Source organism: Nelumbo nucifera, chromosome 4 (genome assembly GCF_055504915.1).
Source record: "Nelumbo nucifera cultivar China Antique chromosome 4, China Antique-T2T, whole genome shotgun sequence".
Lineage (NCBI taxonomy): Eukaryota > Viridiplantae > Streptophyta > Magnoliopsida > Proteales > Nelumbonaceae > Nelumbo > Nelumbo nucifera.
This window is the reverse complement of record NC_142652.1, coordinates 76,693,505-76,713,046: the sequence shown is the minus strand read 5'-3', so window position 1 is coordinate 76,713,046 and position 19,542 is coordinate 76,693,505. Positions and strand designations below refer to the sequence as shown.

General features: G+C 40.8%; 1 protein-coding gene across 1 annotated transcript in view; it reads left to right on the top strand.

Annotated features, from left to right (window-relative positions):
* The window catches only part of LOC104605045 (phytochrome B), a 47,313-nt gene extending 28,730 nt beyond the window's left edge, over positions 1–18,583 (top strand). Inside the window, exon 4 of the mRNA XM_010269646.3 lies at positions 17,713–18,583. Within this exon, the coding sequence (XP_010267948.1) occupies positions 17,713–17,932 (220 nt within the window). The 3' untranslated portion in view covers positions 17,933–18,583. The remainder of the gene's footprint in view (positions 1–17,712) is intronic.
* Positions 18,584–19,542: the final 959 nt, after the last annotated feature.

The window sequence follows — 19,542 nt, the reverse complement described above, 5'->3', positions numbered from 1 at the left end:
GAAGCTAGTTGTTGAGGGAGATTCAAAATTGGCAGTGAGCTGGTTACAAAGCGAGGAGTCAAAGCTTTGGGTACGGTAATGAAAAGAAGAAAGTCAGGTGGTTGTCAAGAGATATGGAAATCTCTTTCAATTGGATTAAACGTTGTGCTATTTCATTAGCCAAACAAGGGGTGGGGAGAGAACCTCTATTCTGGGCACATTTGTAAGTGAGGGGAATAGCTGGGGAGAGATAAGAGATTTTCTCTCTCATTGACTTACCTTATACTTCTGTAATTGTTTATGCTGTACACTCCTTTTTTCTTTAATGAAATTATGCAGTTACTGATGAAAAAAGTGTATAGGACACCATCTACAACTCCACTTAAAGTTATCTGTTACAAGTTGAAAGGGTTTAGAAGGGATCAGAGCAGATAAAAAATGGCATGGGTTGAAGTAGTGACATAATTTAAGAGCCAATAACTTAACAATTGTTTAAGACCTTGGAACCATTCCATCATTTCTCCTTTTCAGATTTATGGAGAAAGAGAAATTGGTAAGCAGTAGCAAGGTATTCATCCAGGAAGACCAGGGCAGTTACAAGATGGACTGATGGACTCTACTGCCTGAAGGTTCATTGAAGCTGAACTTTGATGGGAGTAGTCAGGGCAATCCAGGGCACTCTAGAAAGGGGGGGGGGGGGGGGGAGTCTGAGAAACGAACTTGGAGAGATTGTATTTCTCTACTCAGGCTCCTTGGGATTTGGAGATTCAGTCAGAGCAGAACTACTAGCAGTCCTACAAGGAGTGCAATTTGCAAATCTGCTAGGTGCAGGCCAGCTTCTGAAGGGGATTCCAAGGTGGTAGTGGGGTGGTTGAAGAACCCTGAGGATACTATGTGGTGCTACATGAATAAAGTCAAAATTTAACTGACTGACAAGGAATATGTCTGTTATTATACAATGGGTGGGGAGATCCACAAATGCTTTGGCTGATGGTTTAGCTAAGCAAGGGGAAAATATGGAAGTTTTGTTTTGGGCTCAGCTGTAATGCTTGTTTTTCCTTTCTAGTTTCCTTGTAATCAGTTGGGAGAGGCTGCAGCTTGTGCCTCTCCAAGGGCTGTTGTATGAGTTTAAAGTTCTCTATTATATTCTGAAGTAATAAAGTTTTTCTTTATTCATCAAAAAAAAAAAAATAACAATGGATATGGCACTGAAGTGAATAGAGTGAATGGAAGAACATGATTCATTAATGGTTGGGACAAGGCTAAGTTGATGTGATGTAATATGTAATGGTAGGATGATTTGTTATTTTATTAAATTTAGAGATCTGTAAGTATTGTTTTATTGGATAAGAGATCTATAGGTATACTTAATCTGAAATTTGAAAATCTAAGTTCTAAATGAAATCTAATGTTTAATTTTATATCTTTAGATTCTTTACAACTAGAGAAGATAAAGTCCTAAATCATAATATATCAAATTATTCAAATAATTAGATTTTAGAAATCTCCAAGTAAAATCCTAAATATTGAGTTTTAATCTAAAATTTAAATGTTAAAAATCACATCTTTATCTTAATTAAAGACCTAAGATTCTTAAATCTTAACAATTAAAGAGTCCTAATACTTTTAAAAATTTATATTGTTTTTTTTTTAATTTAAAGAGTGACATGTATAAGAATTTACCAGATCAACTATTATCTATTGGAACAAAATGTTACCAGGTTTACTACCAAGTCCTAAGATATAGAATATTTAAGATAACTTTTTAGGAAAAGTAGGTGCTGTATTCTTTCTCTAATGTTGGCCTGCTTGAACAATCCATATTTGGGAGGGCCTTTTCTACAAACTATGTGCTTGATTCTTGGGAGCACAAATGAGCTCAAGGTTGGGGCCATTCGTTGACACAATGGTGAAATCTTGGGCTGACAAATGTGAGAATGTGGGTTTGAATTTGAAGTAGCCATTTCATGCAAGAAAATGCTGTTGGTTAGGTCCATATCCAGTCCACCCCTTCTAATATCCTGGACGGCTGAGACCAACTTTGAGCAATTTCCCTTTATAGGCTGACTTGAGGTGATTCATGAGTCAACCATCAGGTTTTCTTACTAAGGTTCTAACCAGTCAAATCACTTGGGCAAGTGTGTCATTTGTTTCAAGGCTGAAACTTAGTATGAGTGGGATCTACCTTACTAATTTGAAACTTATCTAACTTGTGATATTTCCAACTTGGCTTCTGGCTTAGGGCATTTGTGGTTGTTACATGACAAAGTAGGATACATAAAGGTGGGAGATAGTGTGTAGGAGCAAGGAAGAAGGTGGGTTGGGGATAGGAAATTTGGTTTTAAGAATATAGTTTTGTTAGGTAAGTGGTTGTGGAGATGGCCCTTGGAAAGAGAGAGGTTGTGACATGAGGTGATAGCGAGTATTCACGGCTGCTTGGAAAATGGTTGGGATGGTAGTGTTTCTTATTGAACTAGCTTCACTACTCCTTGGAAAGCTATTCACAACATCCTTCCCTAACTTTGTTAGGTATGGTGTTTGTTTAGGGAATTCTGTTTACTTTTGGGAAGATGTTTGGGTGGGAAATTCGTCTCTCAAGGACCTTTTCCCTTCTCTCTACTCTATTTCCTTGTTTAAGAATAAGGTTTTCTCTTATTTTCTTCCCTCCCCCCTCCCCTTCCCCTTTGTCTTTAAGTTGGAATTTTGGTTTTAGTAGGGATTTAAGGGATGTTAAACTTGGTGTTGTTCCGTGTAGAGAGACTGGGCCGAATGAGCCCTAGTATCTTTTCCTGTAATATGTTATTAGCTAATGGGCCTATCATTTCTTTTTGTTAGTTTTCTCTATGTTACTGCCTAGCTGGCCACCCACTTAAGGGCATACTTGTAATTAACCTCAGATTGAAGTTTAACAAAAGGATTAGAGAAGGGAGGGAAGAGATATTTGAACTCTTCTACTTCTTCCTCTTCTTTTCTCCATCTTCTTCCTTTGTACTGCTGTTCTCTATTCTTCTTCCTTCTTTCTCTCTAAATTTTACCAAGTTTATATCAGTTTTACAGGACTGATTTACATCTTGGTATCAGAGTAGGTTTCTTTTCTCTCTTTTTTCTTTTTCTCCTTTTCCCATACACCCTTCGATTAAGAGAGTGTATGGAGAGATAGGTTCTCTATAGTTTAGAGGACCTTTTTTCTAGTTGGTAGAGGGTTTGGAGAGTTGTATTCTGACTGGAAATTGCCACGAAGTGATGCTGTAATGTTTTTGCCCAAAACCCTAGCCGATTAGAGATTTTCGAAGTTGCAGATAATAGTGAAGCATTGGGTGTGGTGCTCTGTACTTGGGAGGTGTCTTTTGACTTCTAAAAGAGGGCAGTTCAGGTTTGGAAGAGATTGGGAAGCTCTGGTAGGTTGCTGCATCTTCTCTCTTTCTCCCCGACAGCTGGGTGCAGTGAAACCCTAGTTTTCTAGCATCTGGGTACTTGTTTGACTTCAAGTGAGTTTCAAAGATCAGATTTCTAGTTTTATGATTTTCGTTTGATTAATGGAGCAATACAGAAGTGAGTTCAAGTAGGTGCCTATTTCCGGGCTTGGCTCGGTAGATTTCGTTTTGACTGGTGTGACCACAGTTAAGTTAGATGGAACCAATTACCTTGCTTGGGCACAGTCTATAAGGATTTATGCCTGTAGTAGAGGAAAATTAGGGTATCTCACAGGCAGTAAGGTGAAACCCGAAGAGGCAGACCCTGAATTTGAGAAATGGATGCAGGAGAACTATACAGCCATAGGATGGTTGGTCAACTCTATGCAGCCTCATATCAGTCAACATTATCTCTGGATGTCCTCGGCTAAGGAGATCTGGGACAATAATACTGAAACCTATTCACAGAAGTTGAATATAGCTAGAGTTTACAAGCTGAAAAATGATGTGAAGAACCTAAGACAGGGGGAGAAGAGTGTGGAAATCTACTATTCTATGCTGAAATCCTTATGGCAGGAGATTGATGTTATGGAGACAGTTGTATGGGAGAGCACAAAGGATGCAAAAACTTATAGGAAGTTACTAGAACGAAATAGGGTCTTTGAGTTTCTTACAGGACTCAACCTTGAGTTTGATATCATTAGGCAGAATATTCTAGCCAAAGATGAGGTTACTCTTGCCCAGGCTTATACTATGCTAAGGAGTATTTTGAGAAAACCCTCTCAACCTATCTTGAAACTTTTGGGGTTATTCATCATAGTTCTTGTTCCTACACTCCACAACAGAATGGAGTGGCGGAAAGGAAGAACCGGCATGTGGGTGAAGTTGCCAGATCCCTCCTTTTGCATTCCATGTTCCTATAAAATTTTGGGGAGATGCAATCATTACTGCTACCTCTTTGATTAACTGTATGCCTTCTTGGGTTCTTGGCTTTAAAACCCCCTTTAGCCTTCTCTTTTCGGATGAGGATTTGTTCTCTCTTCCTCTCTGTATTTTTGGGTGCACCTGCTATGTACATGTTAACAGCCATCAAAGGCACAAATTTGAACCTAAGGCTTGTAAATGTGTTTTCCTGGGATATGCCTCCACGTAGAAGGGATATTGTTGTTTTGATCCGGTTAGTGGCACTCGTTTTGTATGTAGGGATGTCACATTTGTTGAATCTACTCCTTTCTTTAGCATTCCCGCTGAGGGGGAGAAATTTGAGGAACCCTTTGCTATGTCTCCAATAGTTCCTCTTTCTATCCCTTTTGAGTCATCTCATGAGGTGTCCACTTTTCCCACTGGGCCTACCTCCAGTATTCTTGTTCCCCCCCCCCCCCCCCCCCCCCCCCTCCACTTCATCCTCCTGTCATTCCTCATCATCCTGTTCTCCAAAAGTGGTACCAAAGCCACAGATTCAGACATGGGCAAGTTGTTTCCATTCCTACAGATGAGCCTCTTGCTCCTCCCGTTATCATTGAGGTAATAGGTCAGTCTTCCTCTGACCCATCTACTTCTTTCCCAGACCTTGATTTTCCTATTGCTCTTCACAAGGGCAAGCGAAAGTGTGCAACCCATTGTATCTCTAAACACCTATCCTATAGCCTTCTATCTCCTACCTACTACTATTTTCTTGCTTTTGTTTCTTTCCATGTGATACCTATGTCTGTACCAGAAGCCCTATCTAAACCTGAATGGAGGGCTACTATGATGGCTGAACTATATGCTTTGCATAAGAACCATACCTAGGATATTGTTGACTTGCCAGAAGGGAAGGAACTAGTGGGTTGTAAATGGGTATTTGCCATTAAATATCATTCTAATGGCTCAATTGAGAGGTTTAAGGCCAGGCTGGTGGCTAAAGGCTTCACTCAGATGTACGGTATTGACTATCTTGAGACCTTTGCTCCTGTGGCTAAGATGACCTCACTCTGGGTGTTGTCCCTAGCTACTACCTATAAATGGCCTCTCCACCAGTTTGATGTTAAAAATGCTTTCTTGAATGGAGATCTACATGAAGAGGTCTATATGTCTTTGCCTCCAGGAGTGTATGGAAAGGAAATGCAAGGGAAGGTGCGTAAACTGTAGTAATCTATTTATGGTCTCAAGCAGTCTCCTCAGGCTTGGTTTGAAAGATTCAGGGCTGCTCTTGTCTCATTTAGTTACACACAAACTCAATCTAACCATACCTTGTTCTTGAAGAGAAATGGCTCTCTGGTGACCTTTCTGATATTCTATGTTGATGATATTGTGGTCACGGGTAATGACACCCATGAGGTCAGTAAGCTCAAAAGGTTTCTTAACTCCGAATTTGAAATCAAGGACTTAGGAGATCTCTGATATTTTTTGGGCATTGAAGTTGCTAGATCTAAGGATGGTATCTTCATTTCTCAGCGCAAATATGTTCTTGACCTCCTTGCTGAGACTAGTAAATTTGGTGCTAAACCAGCCTCCATTCCTATTGATCCCAACCATAAACTTTCTGCTACAAATAGTGAACTTTTATCTGATAAGGGAGTGTTTCAAAGACTGCTTGGGAAGTTGTTATTATCTTTGCATGACTCGGGTGGACATTTCCTATGCAGTGAGTGTTATTAGTCAATTTATCTCCCAGAGATACTCATTTAGCTGCTGCAGAAAGAGTTTTGTGTTACTTGAAAGGTACTCCAGAAAAGCATTCTATTTGCTAAACATGGACACATGAAGCTGGAAGCATACACTGATGCTGATTGGGCAGGGTGTTTTGATGATAGGAGATCCACCTCGGGTTATTGTGCTTTTGTGGTAGGGAACATTGTTTCATGGAGGAGTAAGAAACAGTCAGTAGTTGCCAGATCCTCTGCTGAAGCAAAATACAGGGCAATGGCACATGGTGTGTCAGAATTACTGTGGCTACGATCACTTTTAGAAGAATTGGGGTTGACTATGAGAAGCCAATGATGCTCTACTGTGATAACCAAGCAGCTATCAATATTGCACATAATCCTGATCAACATGACAGAACTAAACACATTGAGGTTGATAGACATTTTATACGAGAAAGAGTTTCCCCAAGAGAAGTTTGCTTGCCATTCATCGCCTCAGAAGAGCAGTTGGCTGATATTTTAACCAAGGGATTTCCAAGAGGGAAGCTGGCACACTATATAAACAAGCTGGGCATGATTGACATCTATGCTCAGCTTGAGGGGGAGTGTAGAGAGACTGGGCCGAATGGGCCCTAGTATCTTTTCCTGTAATATGTTATTAGCTAATGGGCCTATCATTTCCTTTTGTTAGTTTTCTATATGTTACTGCCTAGCTGGCCACCCACTTAAGGAAATACTTGTAATTAACCTTAGATTGAAATTTAACAAAAGGATTAGAGAAGGGAGGGAAGAGATATTCGAACTCTTCTTCTTCTTCCTCTTCCTTTCTCCATCTTCTTCCTTTGTACTGTTGTTCTCTATTCTTCTTCCTTCTTTCTCTCTAAATTTTACCAAGTTTATATCAGTTTTACAGGACTGATTTACATCTTCCGCAACTCATTGTTCTTGATAATGTCTGTTTGGATCCTTTAAAAGCGGACAATAGGATTTGGTCCCCCCCATCCAAAAGGTGCCTTCACTTGTGCCTCCTTTTTAAAGGCCCTTTGCTCTTCCTCCGTTCAGTTTGTCTTTCTGTCTAAGGAGATTTGGGCTAGGCCTGTTCCCCCTAAAATTATCTTGTTTGGCTGGGAAGTGTTTTGTGGGAAAATCAATTCTTTAGACTTCTTGTGGAAGAAAAAACTATTTTTGCGCTTGTCTCCTAATTGGTGCATTCTTTGCAAAGCTAATGGTGAGGACTGCTTCAACTTACTAATTTCTTGTTCATTTGTTGTTGCTATTTAGGATTGGATTTTTGCCTTGTTTGGGTGCAGGTGGAACCTACCTACTGATGTAAGTTTGCTTTTTGATTCGTTAGTCTTTGTGTGGCCTACCAAAAGTGGGAAGATTATGTGGAAATGCATTAGAGCAGATGCACTTTGGACAATTTGGAAGAAAGGAATGCAAGAATTGTTAAAGAAAAGGAACGAAGCCTCCTAGATGTCAAGGAGTGCATCTTAACAAGGGCAATTCATTGGCTGAGAACTTTGGATTCTTTCCACTTGTTTTCCTTTGATGATTTTTGGAGGAATTGGTCTGCTGTGGCAAATAGTTCCTCCAAGAAGGAAAGGCTTATTGTAGTTTGGACCCCTCCACCTGAAGGTTGTGTTAAGATGAATTTTGATGGAAGTAGTCAAGACAATCCTGGCCCCTCATGTATAGGAGGGGTTTTGAGAGATGAGGATAGTAATATTCTAGCCTTGTACTTGGGTCCAGTGGGATTAAGAGACTCAAATAGGGCAGAGTTATTGGCATCTTTACAAGGAATTCAAATTGCAAATCAACTTGGTGTTGAGAATCTTCTAATTGAAGGAGACTCTAAGGTTGTTGTGGGTTGGTTAACCGACCCGAACTCAGTCATGTGGTACTACAAGGATCTACTAAAGAAGGCTAGCTGGCTAACAAGGAATATGAATGTTAGCTTAGTTTGGGTGGGCAGGTCAGCAAATGCTATGGCTGATTATCTTGCTAAACAAGGGATTTTGAGGTGACATCTGTACTGGGATACCTTGTAATGGTTTATTTCTAGTGCTCTGTTGTCTTTTACACTTTCAAGGGAGGTAATACCTGGTGCCTCTATTTGGGCTGCTTGTAACAGTTCTCATATTTTGATAATAAAAGGTTGGTGGGATATGGGGAATGTGGAGAGAGGAGCATAGCTTTGTTAGGAAAATGGTTGCAGAGGCTACCCCTAGATAAGGAGAAGTTGTGGGATAAGGTGGTGGTAAGTATCCATGTGTTACTGGACAGTGGATGGGATCCTGGTTTGTCTACAAGGGCTAACAAGGGTGTCTTCCTGGAAGGTGATCCATAGAATTCTTCCCTTCTTCCTCACGTGTATCAGGTATGATGTTTCCTCTAGGACTAATATCCAATTTTGGGAACACACTTGGGTGGGGCAATATTCTCTTAAATATCGACTTCTATCTTTATTTGCACTCTCTTCTTTAAAAGGAGAATTGGTTTCATGTTCTTGACAAGGTGTTCCCAGATCCTTCTAAGGGAATTGGTTCCAGAACTTCCTTGTGTCTTAAGACTCCAAGTTCTTGACAGGGTGTTCCTGGATCCTTTTAAGTCTGACTATAGAATCTGGACTCCAAACCCTTTTGGTTCTTTCTCTTGTGTTTTTTTCTTCAAGGTCTTATCCTCCTCTACTAGTCAATTGTATCCTTTTCCTGTGACAGAAGTTTGGTGTAGGCCAATTCCTCTTAGAGTCTGAGCTTTTCTTGGGAAGCCTATTGTGGGAAAATTAACACACTTGATTTGTTCCAGAAATGTAGTCTTTGCAAAGCTAATGATGAGACTTGTTATCACTTACAAACCTCTTGTGGAGATGCACTGGGGCTGCACTTTTTTGGATGATGTGGGAAGAAATGAATGGAAGAATACTCAAGGGCAAAGAAAGAAGCAAGGAGGCATTAATAGTGTACCACAGTGAGAGTGGGCTACTGAGTAAAGCCCTTGGAGAGCTTATCATATGTTTCTACAGATGATATTATTAGGAAGTGGAGAAAAGTCGGCAGCACATCATCAATAAAAGAATGTGATAGATTTTAACTGGAATCCACCAGATAAAGGTTTCAGAGCTCAACTGTGGTGGTAACAGCATGGGCAATCTGGAACCTCTAGTAGTGGGGGTGTCTTTAGAAATGAAAAAGGTACTATTGTTGCATTATTTTTGGGATCAGTAGGTATAGGGGATTCCTTGCAGGTGAAATTATGCATTAATGGAAGATTCGCAACAAGCTAGAAGCATAAAATATAAAGAAATTTATTATTGAAGAGGACTTGGAGATGGTGATAAGCTGGTTGATGAGTAGTGAGCCAACTATGTGGGCATATAAGAATGAAATAAAATGTTCAGACGGCTGACAAGCAATATGGAAATTAAATTCCATTGGGTAAAAAGAACAACAAATTGTATGGCTGATACATTACCAAAACAAGGGGTGGGAAGAAATCAAATGTTATGCACTTAATTGTAACTAAAAAAGAGAGGAGAGAGAAGAATTTATCTCTTAAGAGGGTTTCTGTAAATTTGTAAATATTCTCTACTTTTTCTAATTTTGTAAAATTTACAATTGCTGATAAAAAGCAACATTCAAAATTTTCATTAAAGATAAAAAGATAGGAAATGACCTCATTTGGAAAGAAATGAAAGGAAGTGACAAAAACATTGTAGTAACCTATCCAGACACACATAAGAAGCATGGTGATGTAAAATTACAGTCAGCCCTGTGGGCGAAGTCTCAGGCTAACTAAGTGTCAGCACTGTGGATGAAGATGTGAAATTACAGTCAGCCTTGTGGTTGTTTCAGATCTGCCCTCTCCCTCTCTAGCTAACTTAAGTGTCAGCAATGTTATTGGCAGATTCGTGGGCCTAGCTATCAAGTCCTTTGCGTCTCTAATGAAATATCTCAAGATTTGTGGGCCTTTTTTTTCTGGTTACATCCAATCTAAAATTATATGACAATCTCCTTCAGAGTTATCCTGACAAGATGGTTCTTTTTGACCAAAAGAATTACTGATTTTGGATGGTACTAGCATGCTGAGTGTAGAGAAGATGGGCCGAATGGCCCATAGACAGTTAGTTCATGTTATGTTATGTTATGTTATGTTTCTCTCTGTTGTGGGCCTTATTCTGGGCCCATACTCTGTATTATTCTGTTTTTTGTATTTTCCTGCTCTCTCAAGGGCCTCTCTGTAATTTGTCAAAGATTAACTTATTAATAAGATGTTTAGAGTGTTAGAGAGAGGTTAAGTTCGAACCTCTTACTCTCTAACACTCATTGCCGCCAGCTCTTTCTTCTTTACTTCTCTTGTTTGTTCTCTTTTCTGGTTTGCATCTAATCTCAAACAGTTCCACACATCAAGTGGGCTGTTTTTCAACTTGGTATCAGAGCGGGCCATTGCTTGGCGTGTCCCTCATGTGGTCCTAGTTCAGCCAACTACATGAGGAGGTTCTAGGGCTGAAGTTTACAGTCATCCGCCTGGTTCTTGGAGGTCATTGGAGGGTGCCCAAGTTTCTATACACTTGGAGAAGGGTTCGGTGACCAGGAGGAATCAGAGAGCAAGTTTTTCAGCCTGATTTGAAATCAGAGAAAAGGGATTCCGAAGCTAGATTTCGAAGCTAGCTCAGAGAAAGTGTTCGGCCTGGTTTGAAGTTCAAACCAGAGATACTGTAAGTTGTTTTCTCAGTTCTTTGCTGAGTTATTTTTGTTATTTGGGAGGACTGTTAAAGCATTCAAAGCACACCTCCATTCGGCCCACTGTTGCTGGACTGATTTCTGGGTTATTCTGGAAGTGTGGTTCGGCTGTTATTGGGCTTCCAAACTGCTAAAAACTGATCTAAATTAAGTGGTACAAGCCTCTACTTTAGTTCAGCTGCTTCTTGGACTTAGACAAAGTGTTCTTGAAGTGATTTCTGCTTGTTAACAGTGAAGTGTTGACTGTTGCATACATAGTGTTTGTAAAAAGTCCTCTTAGGTACTGTGGACTGTTCTTCTTTGTTCTCCTTGGGAACCAAGAATACATATTGTTTGGAGGCCTACTACTTTTTCTTGAAGGCTGAATCAAGGTTTCTCCTCTTTGAAAGTGCTGCCACCAAACTTGGTTCTCACGGCTGTCAGTTCTGAACTGAGTTTTGTGTGTTGTTGTGTTTGCTATTGTTCAACTCAATCTGAGTTCCTTGAAATCAGATCACTTTTAAGGGCCTGCCGAAACCCTAATTGAAGTTGTTACATAATGGACTTCTCAGAAATTGAGAACAAGAGCACTGCTGAATATGGACATAATTTGGGAACTACAACTGATTCCTTGTTGGCTGTAACTACAGTTAAACTGGATGGAACCAATTATTTGGCCTGGTCACAATCCGTAAAAATTCATATTTGCAGTAGAGGAAAGTGGGGGTTTATCTCTGGGAGCAAGAAAGCTCCCCCAGAGGAGGATCCCTCTTATGAGAAATGGGTGCAGGAGAATTACACAGTGATTGGGTGGCTTGTGAACTCAATGCAGCCATAGATTAGCCAACATTACCTGTGGATGAACTCGGCTAAAGAAATCTGGAATAGTGTTGCAGAAACTTACTCCCAGAAGTTGAATGTTGCCAGAGCTTACAAACTAAGAAGTGATGTGAAGAATCTAAGACAGGGGGAGAAGTCACTTGCAGCATACTTCTCAGCCCTAAAATCTATATGGCAAGAGATTGATTTGATAGAGGTCGTGACATGGGATACCCTTAAGGATGCTGAAACATATAGGAAATTGGTTGAAAGGAATAGGGTCTTTGAGTTCTTGACAGGACTGAATTCTGAATATGACATTACAAAGCAAAACATCTTGTCCAAGGAAGATGTTTCATTGTCTCAAGCATATGCCTTGGTCAGCAGTGAAGAAAGCAGGAGGCAAGTGCAGGTTCAAGGGGTCAGTATCAATGATCATTTTGCAAATATGGGAATCAAACCCAAAGGGGTTACAGGAGCCCCCAGTGGCACAGGAAAGAAGGAGGTAGTGTGTGAATATTGCAAGAAGCCGAAACACACTAAGGACAAGTGCTGGAAATTGCATCCCAGTCTTGTCCCTATCCGATTCCAGAAGAAGAATGACAGTAGAAAGACAGGAAGTGCACATACAGCCACAAGTACAGATACAGAGTTTGAGTCTGCAAGTGCACAATTGGCAGCCATGAAAGCTGATTATGAGAAGTTTGGAAGGATGATCAGCCAGCTTGAAGGTGTAACTTCATCATCCAACCCTTCTGGAAGTCCAGCCACCACTGCATTTGCTCACTCAGGTATAAGGGCTTCTGCTAACCATGCATCTACCTCAGGTAATCCCAAGACCCCTTGGATCATTGACTCAGGTGCTTCTGATCACATGACCAACCTTTCCACTTTGTTTGTGTCATATGATTTGCTTCCTGGTCGTGACAAAATCACCTTAGCTGATGGTTCTCTTGCCCCCATTTCTGGCAAGGGAACTGTCAAGCCTACAGACTCTTTACTTTTATCTTCCACTCTTCATGTACCAAAGTTAAATACCAACTTGTTATCTGTAAGTAGCTTGACCAAGTCATTGAATTGTTGTGTAACCTTTTTCCCTTCTCACTGTGTGTTTCAGGACCTGAAGTCTCGGAAGGTGATTGGGAGTGGCCATGAAGCGAATGGAATATACTTGCTCGACACCCCTGGCCAATGCTTTGATCATCCCAAGAATGCTGCTTTCGGTTCTACTTCTTCAGAGTCTGTCAGTCAAATTATGTTGAGTCATTGTCGGTTGGGTCATTTACCTTTTTCTGCTTTAAGTCATTTGCTTCCTAAACTGTTTAAGGGAGTCAGTGTGTCCAGTCTCAGTTGTGAGTCATGTCAGTTGTCAAAGCATTGTAGAAAAAATTACCCTGTGAGCAATAAAAGATCCTCTTTTCTTTTTCATATTGTACACTCTGATGTGTGGGGGCCTTACCACTTATCCTCTATGGGGGGCTACAAATACTTTATCCTGTTTATTGATGACTTTTCTAGATTCACTTGGATATACTTAATGAAATCCCGAGATGAAGTCCCGAGACTTGTGAGGCAATTTCATGAGCTTATTTTGACTCAATTTGGTACCAGAATCAAGGTTTTCAAATCTGACAATGCAAAAGAGTATTTTGAGAAGAGCCTATCCTTGTATCTCTCTGACATGGGGGTTATTCACCAAAGCTCCTGTGTTAGAACCCCAGAACAAAATGGAGTTGCTGAGAGAAAAAATAGACATATTGTTGAAGTTGCAAGGAGCCTTTTATTTGCCTCACATGTTCCCACAAGATTTTGGGGTGATGCTGTACTTACTGCTACCTATCTCATAAACCGTATGCCATCCAGGGTTTTAGGGTTTAAATCCCCCTTCAGTCTTCTTCATCCAGATAAGGATCTCTTCCCAATTCCTCTTCGTGTGTTTGGTTGTACCTGTTATGTTCACATTCCAAGTGTGCAGAGACACAAGTTTGAACCAAAAGCCCACAAATGCATCTTCCTCGGTTACTCCCCCACACAAAAGGGTTATTGTTGTTTTGATCCAAAGACTGGCACCAGACATGTCTTTATGGATGTTACCTTTGATGAACCTTCTCCTTTTTATGGTTCCCCTCAGGAAGGACATTGTCAACAGGGGGAGAGTCTGTCACAAGTTTTTGCTCTTCCCCTTCCTGTCCCAGTTCAGTCTCCTGACAAATCTGTATCCTCACAAAATGAATCGACGGAGGATCAGCCACTCCATTCCTCTTGTCCTAGTGCTCCTATTTCTTTACCTCCTCGTCCTACCCATAATCCCAAAGTGTATCAGAGGCAGAGATCCAGGAATGAGCAAGTGGTTTCCCTTACAACAGATGAGGCTCATACCCTCCCAATCACAGATGAGATACCAGGTACTGCTTCAGCTCCCTTGGAATCCCCCTTCCCAGATCTTGATGTCCCCATTGCTGTTAGGAAAGGAAAGCGGAAGTGTACTGCACACTGCATTTCCAAACACCTTTCTTATGACCTACTTTCCCCTTCATATTGTGCCTACCTCTCTTCAGTTGCTTCTAACCACATTCCTAGGTCTGTATCAGAAGCTCTTGGGATTCCAGCATGGAGAGATGCCATGCAGGCTGAAATGGATGCTCTACATGAAAATGGTACTTGGGAGGTGGTGGATTTGCCTGAAGGGAAGGATCCAGTTGGATGCAAGTGGGTTTTTACCATTAAATACAGGGCAGATGGGACTATTGAGAGGTACAAGGCCAGACTTGTTGCAAAGGGCTACACACAGACATATGGGATTGACTATCTGGAGACTTTTGCCCCTGTTGCTAAGATGACATCGGTAAGGGTTCTTTTATCTCTGGCAGCTCACTTTGATTGGCCTCTCTATCAGTTAGATGTAAAGAATGCATTTCTGAATGGTGACTTACATGAGGAGGTCTACATGTGTCTTCCTCCAGGAATGTATGGGAAAGATATGCAAGGAAAGGTATGTAAACTGAAGAAATCTCTTTATGGCCTCAAACAATCTCCTAGAGCCTGGTTTGAGAGATTTAGAGCTGCACTTGTTAAATTCGGCTATGTTCAGACACAGTCAGATCATACTCTTTTTGTGAAGAAAAGTGGGTCTCTAGCAGTGTATCTCATTGTATATGTTGATGACATTATAGTGACTGGTGATGATGTCTCAGGCATTCTGGGCCTTAAGTCTTTCCTCCGTACAGAATTTGAGATTAAGGATCTGGGGGAGTTGAGATATTTCCTTGGCATAGAAGTTGCCAGATCCAGGGATGGGATTCTTATTTCCCAGAGGAAATATGTCCTTGATTTGTTGTCTGAAACTGGAAAATTGGGTGCAAGACCAGCTGCAACTCCTCTTGATATGAGTCACAAACTTTCAGCTTCGGATGGAACTTTGTTGGAAGACAAAGGGGTCTTTCAGAGACTTCTTGGGAAGCTTTTGTACCTGTGCATGACTCGGCCAGATATTGCGTATGCTGTCAGTTGCATTAGCCAGTTCATGCATGCTCCTAGAGATACCCATATGGCAGCAGCAGAACGGATTTTGTGCTATCTGAAAGGCTCTCCAGGAAAAGGAATTCTATTTGCCAAACATGGTCATCTGAAACTCGAAGCCTATACGGATGTTGATTGGGCTGGAAATATTGATGATAGAAGATCTACTTCAGGGTATTGCAGTCTGGTGGTTGGTAATGTTGTCTCTTGGAGGAGTAAGAAACAAACAGTTGTGGCTCGATCCTCCGCCGAAGCAGAATATAGAGCCATGGCACATGGAGTCTCGGAATTGTTGTGGTTAAGGTCATTAATGGAAGAACTTGGGGTAGATCATGACAAACCCATGATGTTGTACTGTGATAATCAGGCTGCCATCAACATTGCTCACAACCCGGTACAACATGATAGAACCAAACATATTGAGGTTGATAGACACTTTATTCGTGAAAGAGTCTCCTCCGGTGAAGTGTGTCTTCCATTCATTACTTCTGACGGACAACTGGCAGATTTTCTCACCAAGGGCATTTCCAAGGCAAGGCTTCAACATGACACTGGCAAGCTGGGCATGATTAACATCTATGCTCAGCTTGAGGGGGAGTGTAGAGAAGATGGGCCGAATGGCCCATAGACAGTTAGTTCATGTTATGTTATGTTATGTTATGTTTCTCTCTGTTGTGGGCCTTATTCTGGGCCCATACTCTGTATTATTCTGTTTTTTGTATTTTCCTGCTCTCTCAAGGGCCTCTCTGTAATTTGTCAAAGATTAACTTATTAATAAGATGTTTAGAGTGTTAGAGAGAGGTTAAGTTCGAACCTCTTACTCTCTAACACTCATTGCCGCCAGCTCTTTCTTCTCTACTTCTCTTGTTTGTTCTCTTTTCTGGTTTGCATCTAATCTCAAACAGTTCCACACATCAAGTGGGCTGTTTTTCAACACTGAGAAAATTTTCATTTGGTAGGTATTATTATTCTCGTCAAATTCACTTGTTTCCGTTGTACATGGATAGTGAGAAGTGCTAATGCACTGGCAGATGGTCTAGCTAGGCAAGGGGTGAACAGAAACTCAATGTTTTGGGCTGTTTTGTAATTGTTTTATGAATTCGGGTTTATAGGGTATTTGGGAGTTAAGATTTTTTAGCTCCTTACCTTGTAATTCAGCTTTTCCATCTTATTAATAAAATTCACTGTTATTGATCAAAAAAAAAAAAAAGAAATCATTTGTTTCATGTTGCAACATGCTCACCACTATACGTCTTTATTGAACATTATGCTGGCAATTGCCAAAAAAAAGAAATCACTTTTTTCAACTTTTCATTGCACGAAAGAGCACCAAAGTCTTTGAAGCATGAAAGCCAGTTCTGGTAGAAAGGAAACAGACCCTTTTGAAAATAACTGTTGAGTGGGCTGATTTATGTTGGGCCAATTTATGTTTAGTTTGTCTTCTTTTATTTTAAGAAGTTGTCGGGCCTTGGGCCCATTAGTCTTTTATTTTTAAAGGAATTGTAAGTACTTAGTTAAGTTGCCGCCCTACTAGGGGCATCTTTGTAATATCCCATATTTAAGTTAATTATAAATAGAATGAGGGGCTGGCGGCTGGGGTTTATGATCACTATCCTAGTCGACCTTCTCTTTTCTTCCCTTTTCTCTGTCTATTGCTGAAATCCCCAACTTTCTCCTCTTCCTTTCACAAGAAGCTTGGTCGAAATCAGCACATAAGGCTTTCTACTATAACCATTTAGGTTTTAGGAGGAACTGAAGTAATTGTTAGTGCAGCCTGAATGTTGGGGTTACAAAGAATTAAATGCAGAAACAAATGAAACCTGCTATGAACCATAGATATTGTTCATGGTTAAATGCAGAATTAAATGTGGACACACACATGAATATGAGAAATGGGGATATGACTCCATTCCTACAATCTCAGATGCAGTACAGGTATCCCGTGTAATATGCATATCATGCCACAATTCCAAATTTCCAAGTAACCATGGGTTATTAAATGAACTTCTCCACTGATGTCAGACTGCCAGCTCCAATACCACTTGACGCCTGCATCAAGGTGCAAATCAGCTGACCCACTTTAAGAACTTCCACTGCATCAGTCCTAGGGCCCTGGTTTGGGCCCATCTTGGTCCACCCAATCGCATTCCTACTGAATATGTATCAATTTTGCCTTGCTGGTAATTGCTGATTATCTAGACTTTTTCCCTCTTTCAAATACATAATGAGATTACTTTAGATGTAGGGATGCAATCAATTTCTGGAACATGTCAATGAATAATATACCATTAGAACCAAGAGGCCTGCTGTGGACTAGTTTCCATCATCCTTCAGATGCTGGAAGCTAGCACCTGTTTCTGGCCATTGGTACATTCTTATGAGATGCAAAATGAGCTTGTCACTTTGGTAGTGTGGTATTCTGTTCCCTACATCCTGTAGCAATTGGGTGGCACAAGAAAATAGGAAAAAGAAAAGCAGAACTGCAGAAGTGGGCATACAAATGGAGCAGTCGGCATGAATTTGTAAAGAAGGAAAGAGTAGGAGTCAAATTTCTGTTTGGCTACATGTTATCATTGATATGCTGACCATTTTCTTCAACATCTGTGCTAATTAACAGATTTCTGTTTGCTGTAGGATTGTTTGCCCTGGGGAGGGCCTTCCTTCAGATGTTGTTCAAGATATGTTTAATAACAGCCAATGGGTGACTCAGGAAGGTCTAGGGTTGAGCATGTGCAGGAAGATTCTAAAGCTGATGAATGGTGAAGTCCAATATAGCAGGGAGTCTGAAAGATGTTATTTCCTCATTAAGTTTGAACTTCCTAGACCTCACAGAGGTTCAAAGAGTTTGGGTTAGATTTTATTCACCCATGAGTCACGAAACTTCAGACTGCTTCTCAAACTTGACCTGTTGCTGTCTTGTTACATCTACCAGGAGAGTTGCAAGGCAACTGCTTAAAAGGTTCTAACAGCTAGCATAAGCAGTTCATCCAATCCATGTCTGTGGTTTTTTAGGCACTGGTTTGAAGAAATACGAGGCCTACTACTGCTGCTGTACAAGTAGTAACTGATATCCTTTTTAGTCTGAAGTATGTATCATAGTAGGATTACATGGAATGGACTCTGTCCTCATTGAAGTGCACAGGGTGTGGTTGTCCTGATTCATTCATGGAGAAGGCCCCAGTAGGATGCGGTATATTTTCATGGAAGCCAACGCTGAGGCTTCCATGGTACACCTGAGTTGTTGATCAATGTGGATCATTACTTGTTTCCTTGTGCCATAACTGTGTATATCTAATGTTATTTTTCTGATGTTTTATTTGAATTTCAAAAGATGTGAGTGAAATTTTTACGGGCTTGGAGGATCTTTTTGGCTCTAACTCAAAGCGGCAGCTTCTGTACAATAAAAGGATCTGTCATGCTTTATTCATGTATGCAGCATCAACTCTGGCTGGTAAACTAATCCACCATATGTATTTATTTGATCATTTTTCTGTTCTTGAGCTTCTTATATGTCCATATTTATTCGGAAAAATGAAAAATCTGTTTACTGATTTCTTCTTTTGAAAACAAGAGCTTGGAGTTGGAGATAAATCCTTCTGTCCATGTAGTCCAAGGCTTACACAGTCCAACTTGAACCTGCCTTCCTCAAACTCATGGGCAAAGCGAGAGGTGAGAGCCTGGGAGGCTGAGAGGAGAGGAGGCTTACACAGTCCAACTTGAACCTGCTTTCCTCAAACTCATGGGCAAAGCGAGAGGTGAGACCCTGAGAGGCTGAGAGGAGAGAAGGCTTACACAGTCCAACTTGAACCTGCTTTCCTCAAACTCATGGGCAAAGCGAGAGGTGAGAGCCTGAGAGGCTGAGAGGAGAGGAGGCTTACACAGTCCAACTTGAACCTGCTTTCCTCAAACTCATGGGCAAAGCGAGAGGTGAGAACCTGAGAGGAGAGGAGATAGATACCAGTTTCTTTTCTTGTCTCACTTCTCACTTTTCGGTACGTGAAAAATTGTCCAAGTTGAAGTTGTGCTTTCCCTTAGCTTTGCTACTGTTGCAGGCTTCTTTCCATTACCTACGCGTACGGTACAGTGAACGGTTCTTTCGTTGCGTAACGAAAAACGAAAAATAAAATAAAATAAAAAGTAATAATCATCGAATATGAATTGCTTATCGATTACCCATCAATTATTGAGTTCGAATCGTCCACAGTTCTACTAATGGTACAGGTCAAATCATGAAATGACACGTCAGCTTTTTAGATGTGGATCTACCTATCCATGAAGGCTGAAGCTTCGAACTTGAAAGCCAAAGTATAAAACCCATTCCCATTCCCCCCCAGCATATCCCAACCGTGTTTTGGGAACATCTCCCACCGACAACTTCGAGAGATGTTGAGATGTGCATGTGGGGCGCAGATGTGATCTCACTATATTCATTCCTTCTTCTTCTTGGACCATGTCACACCACAC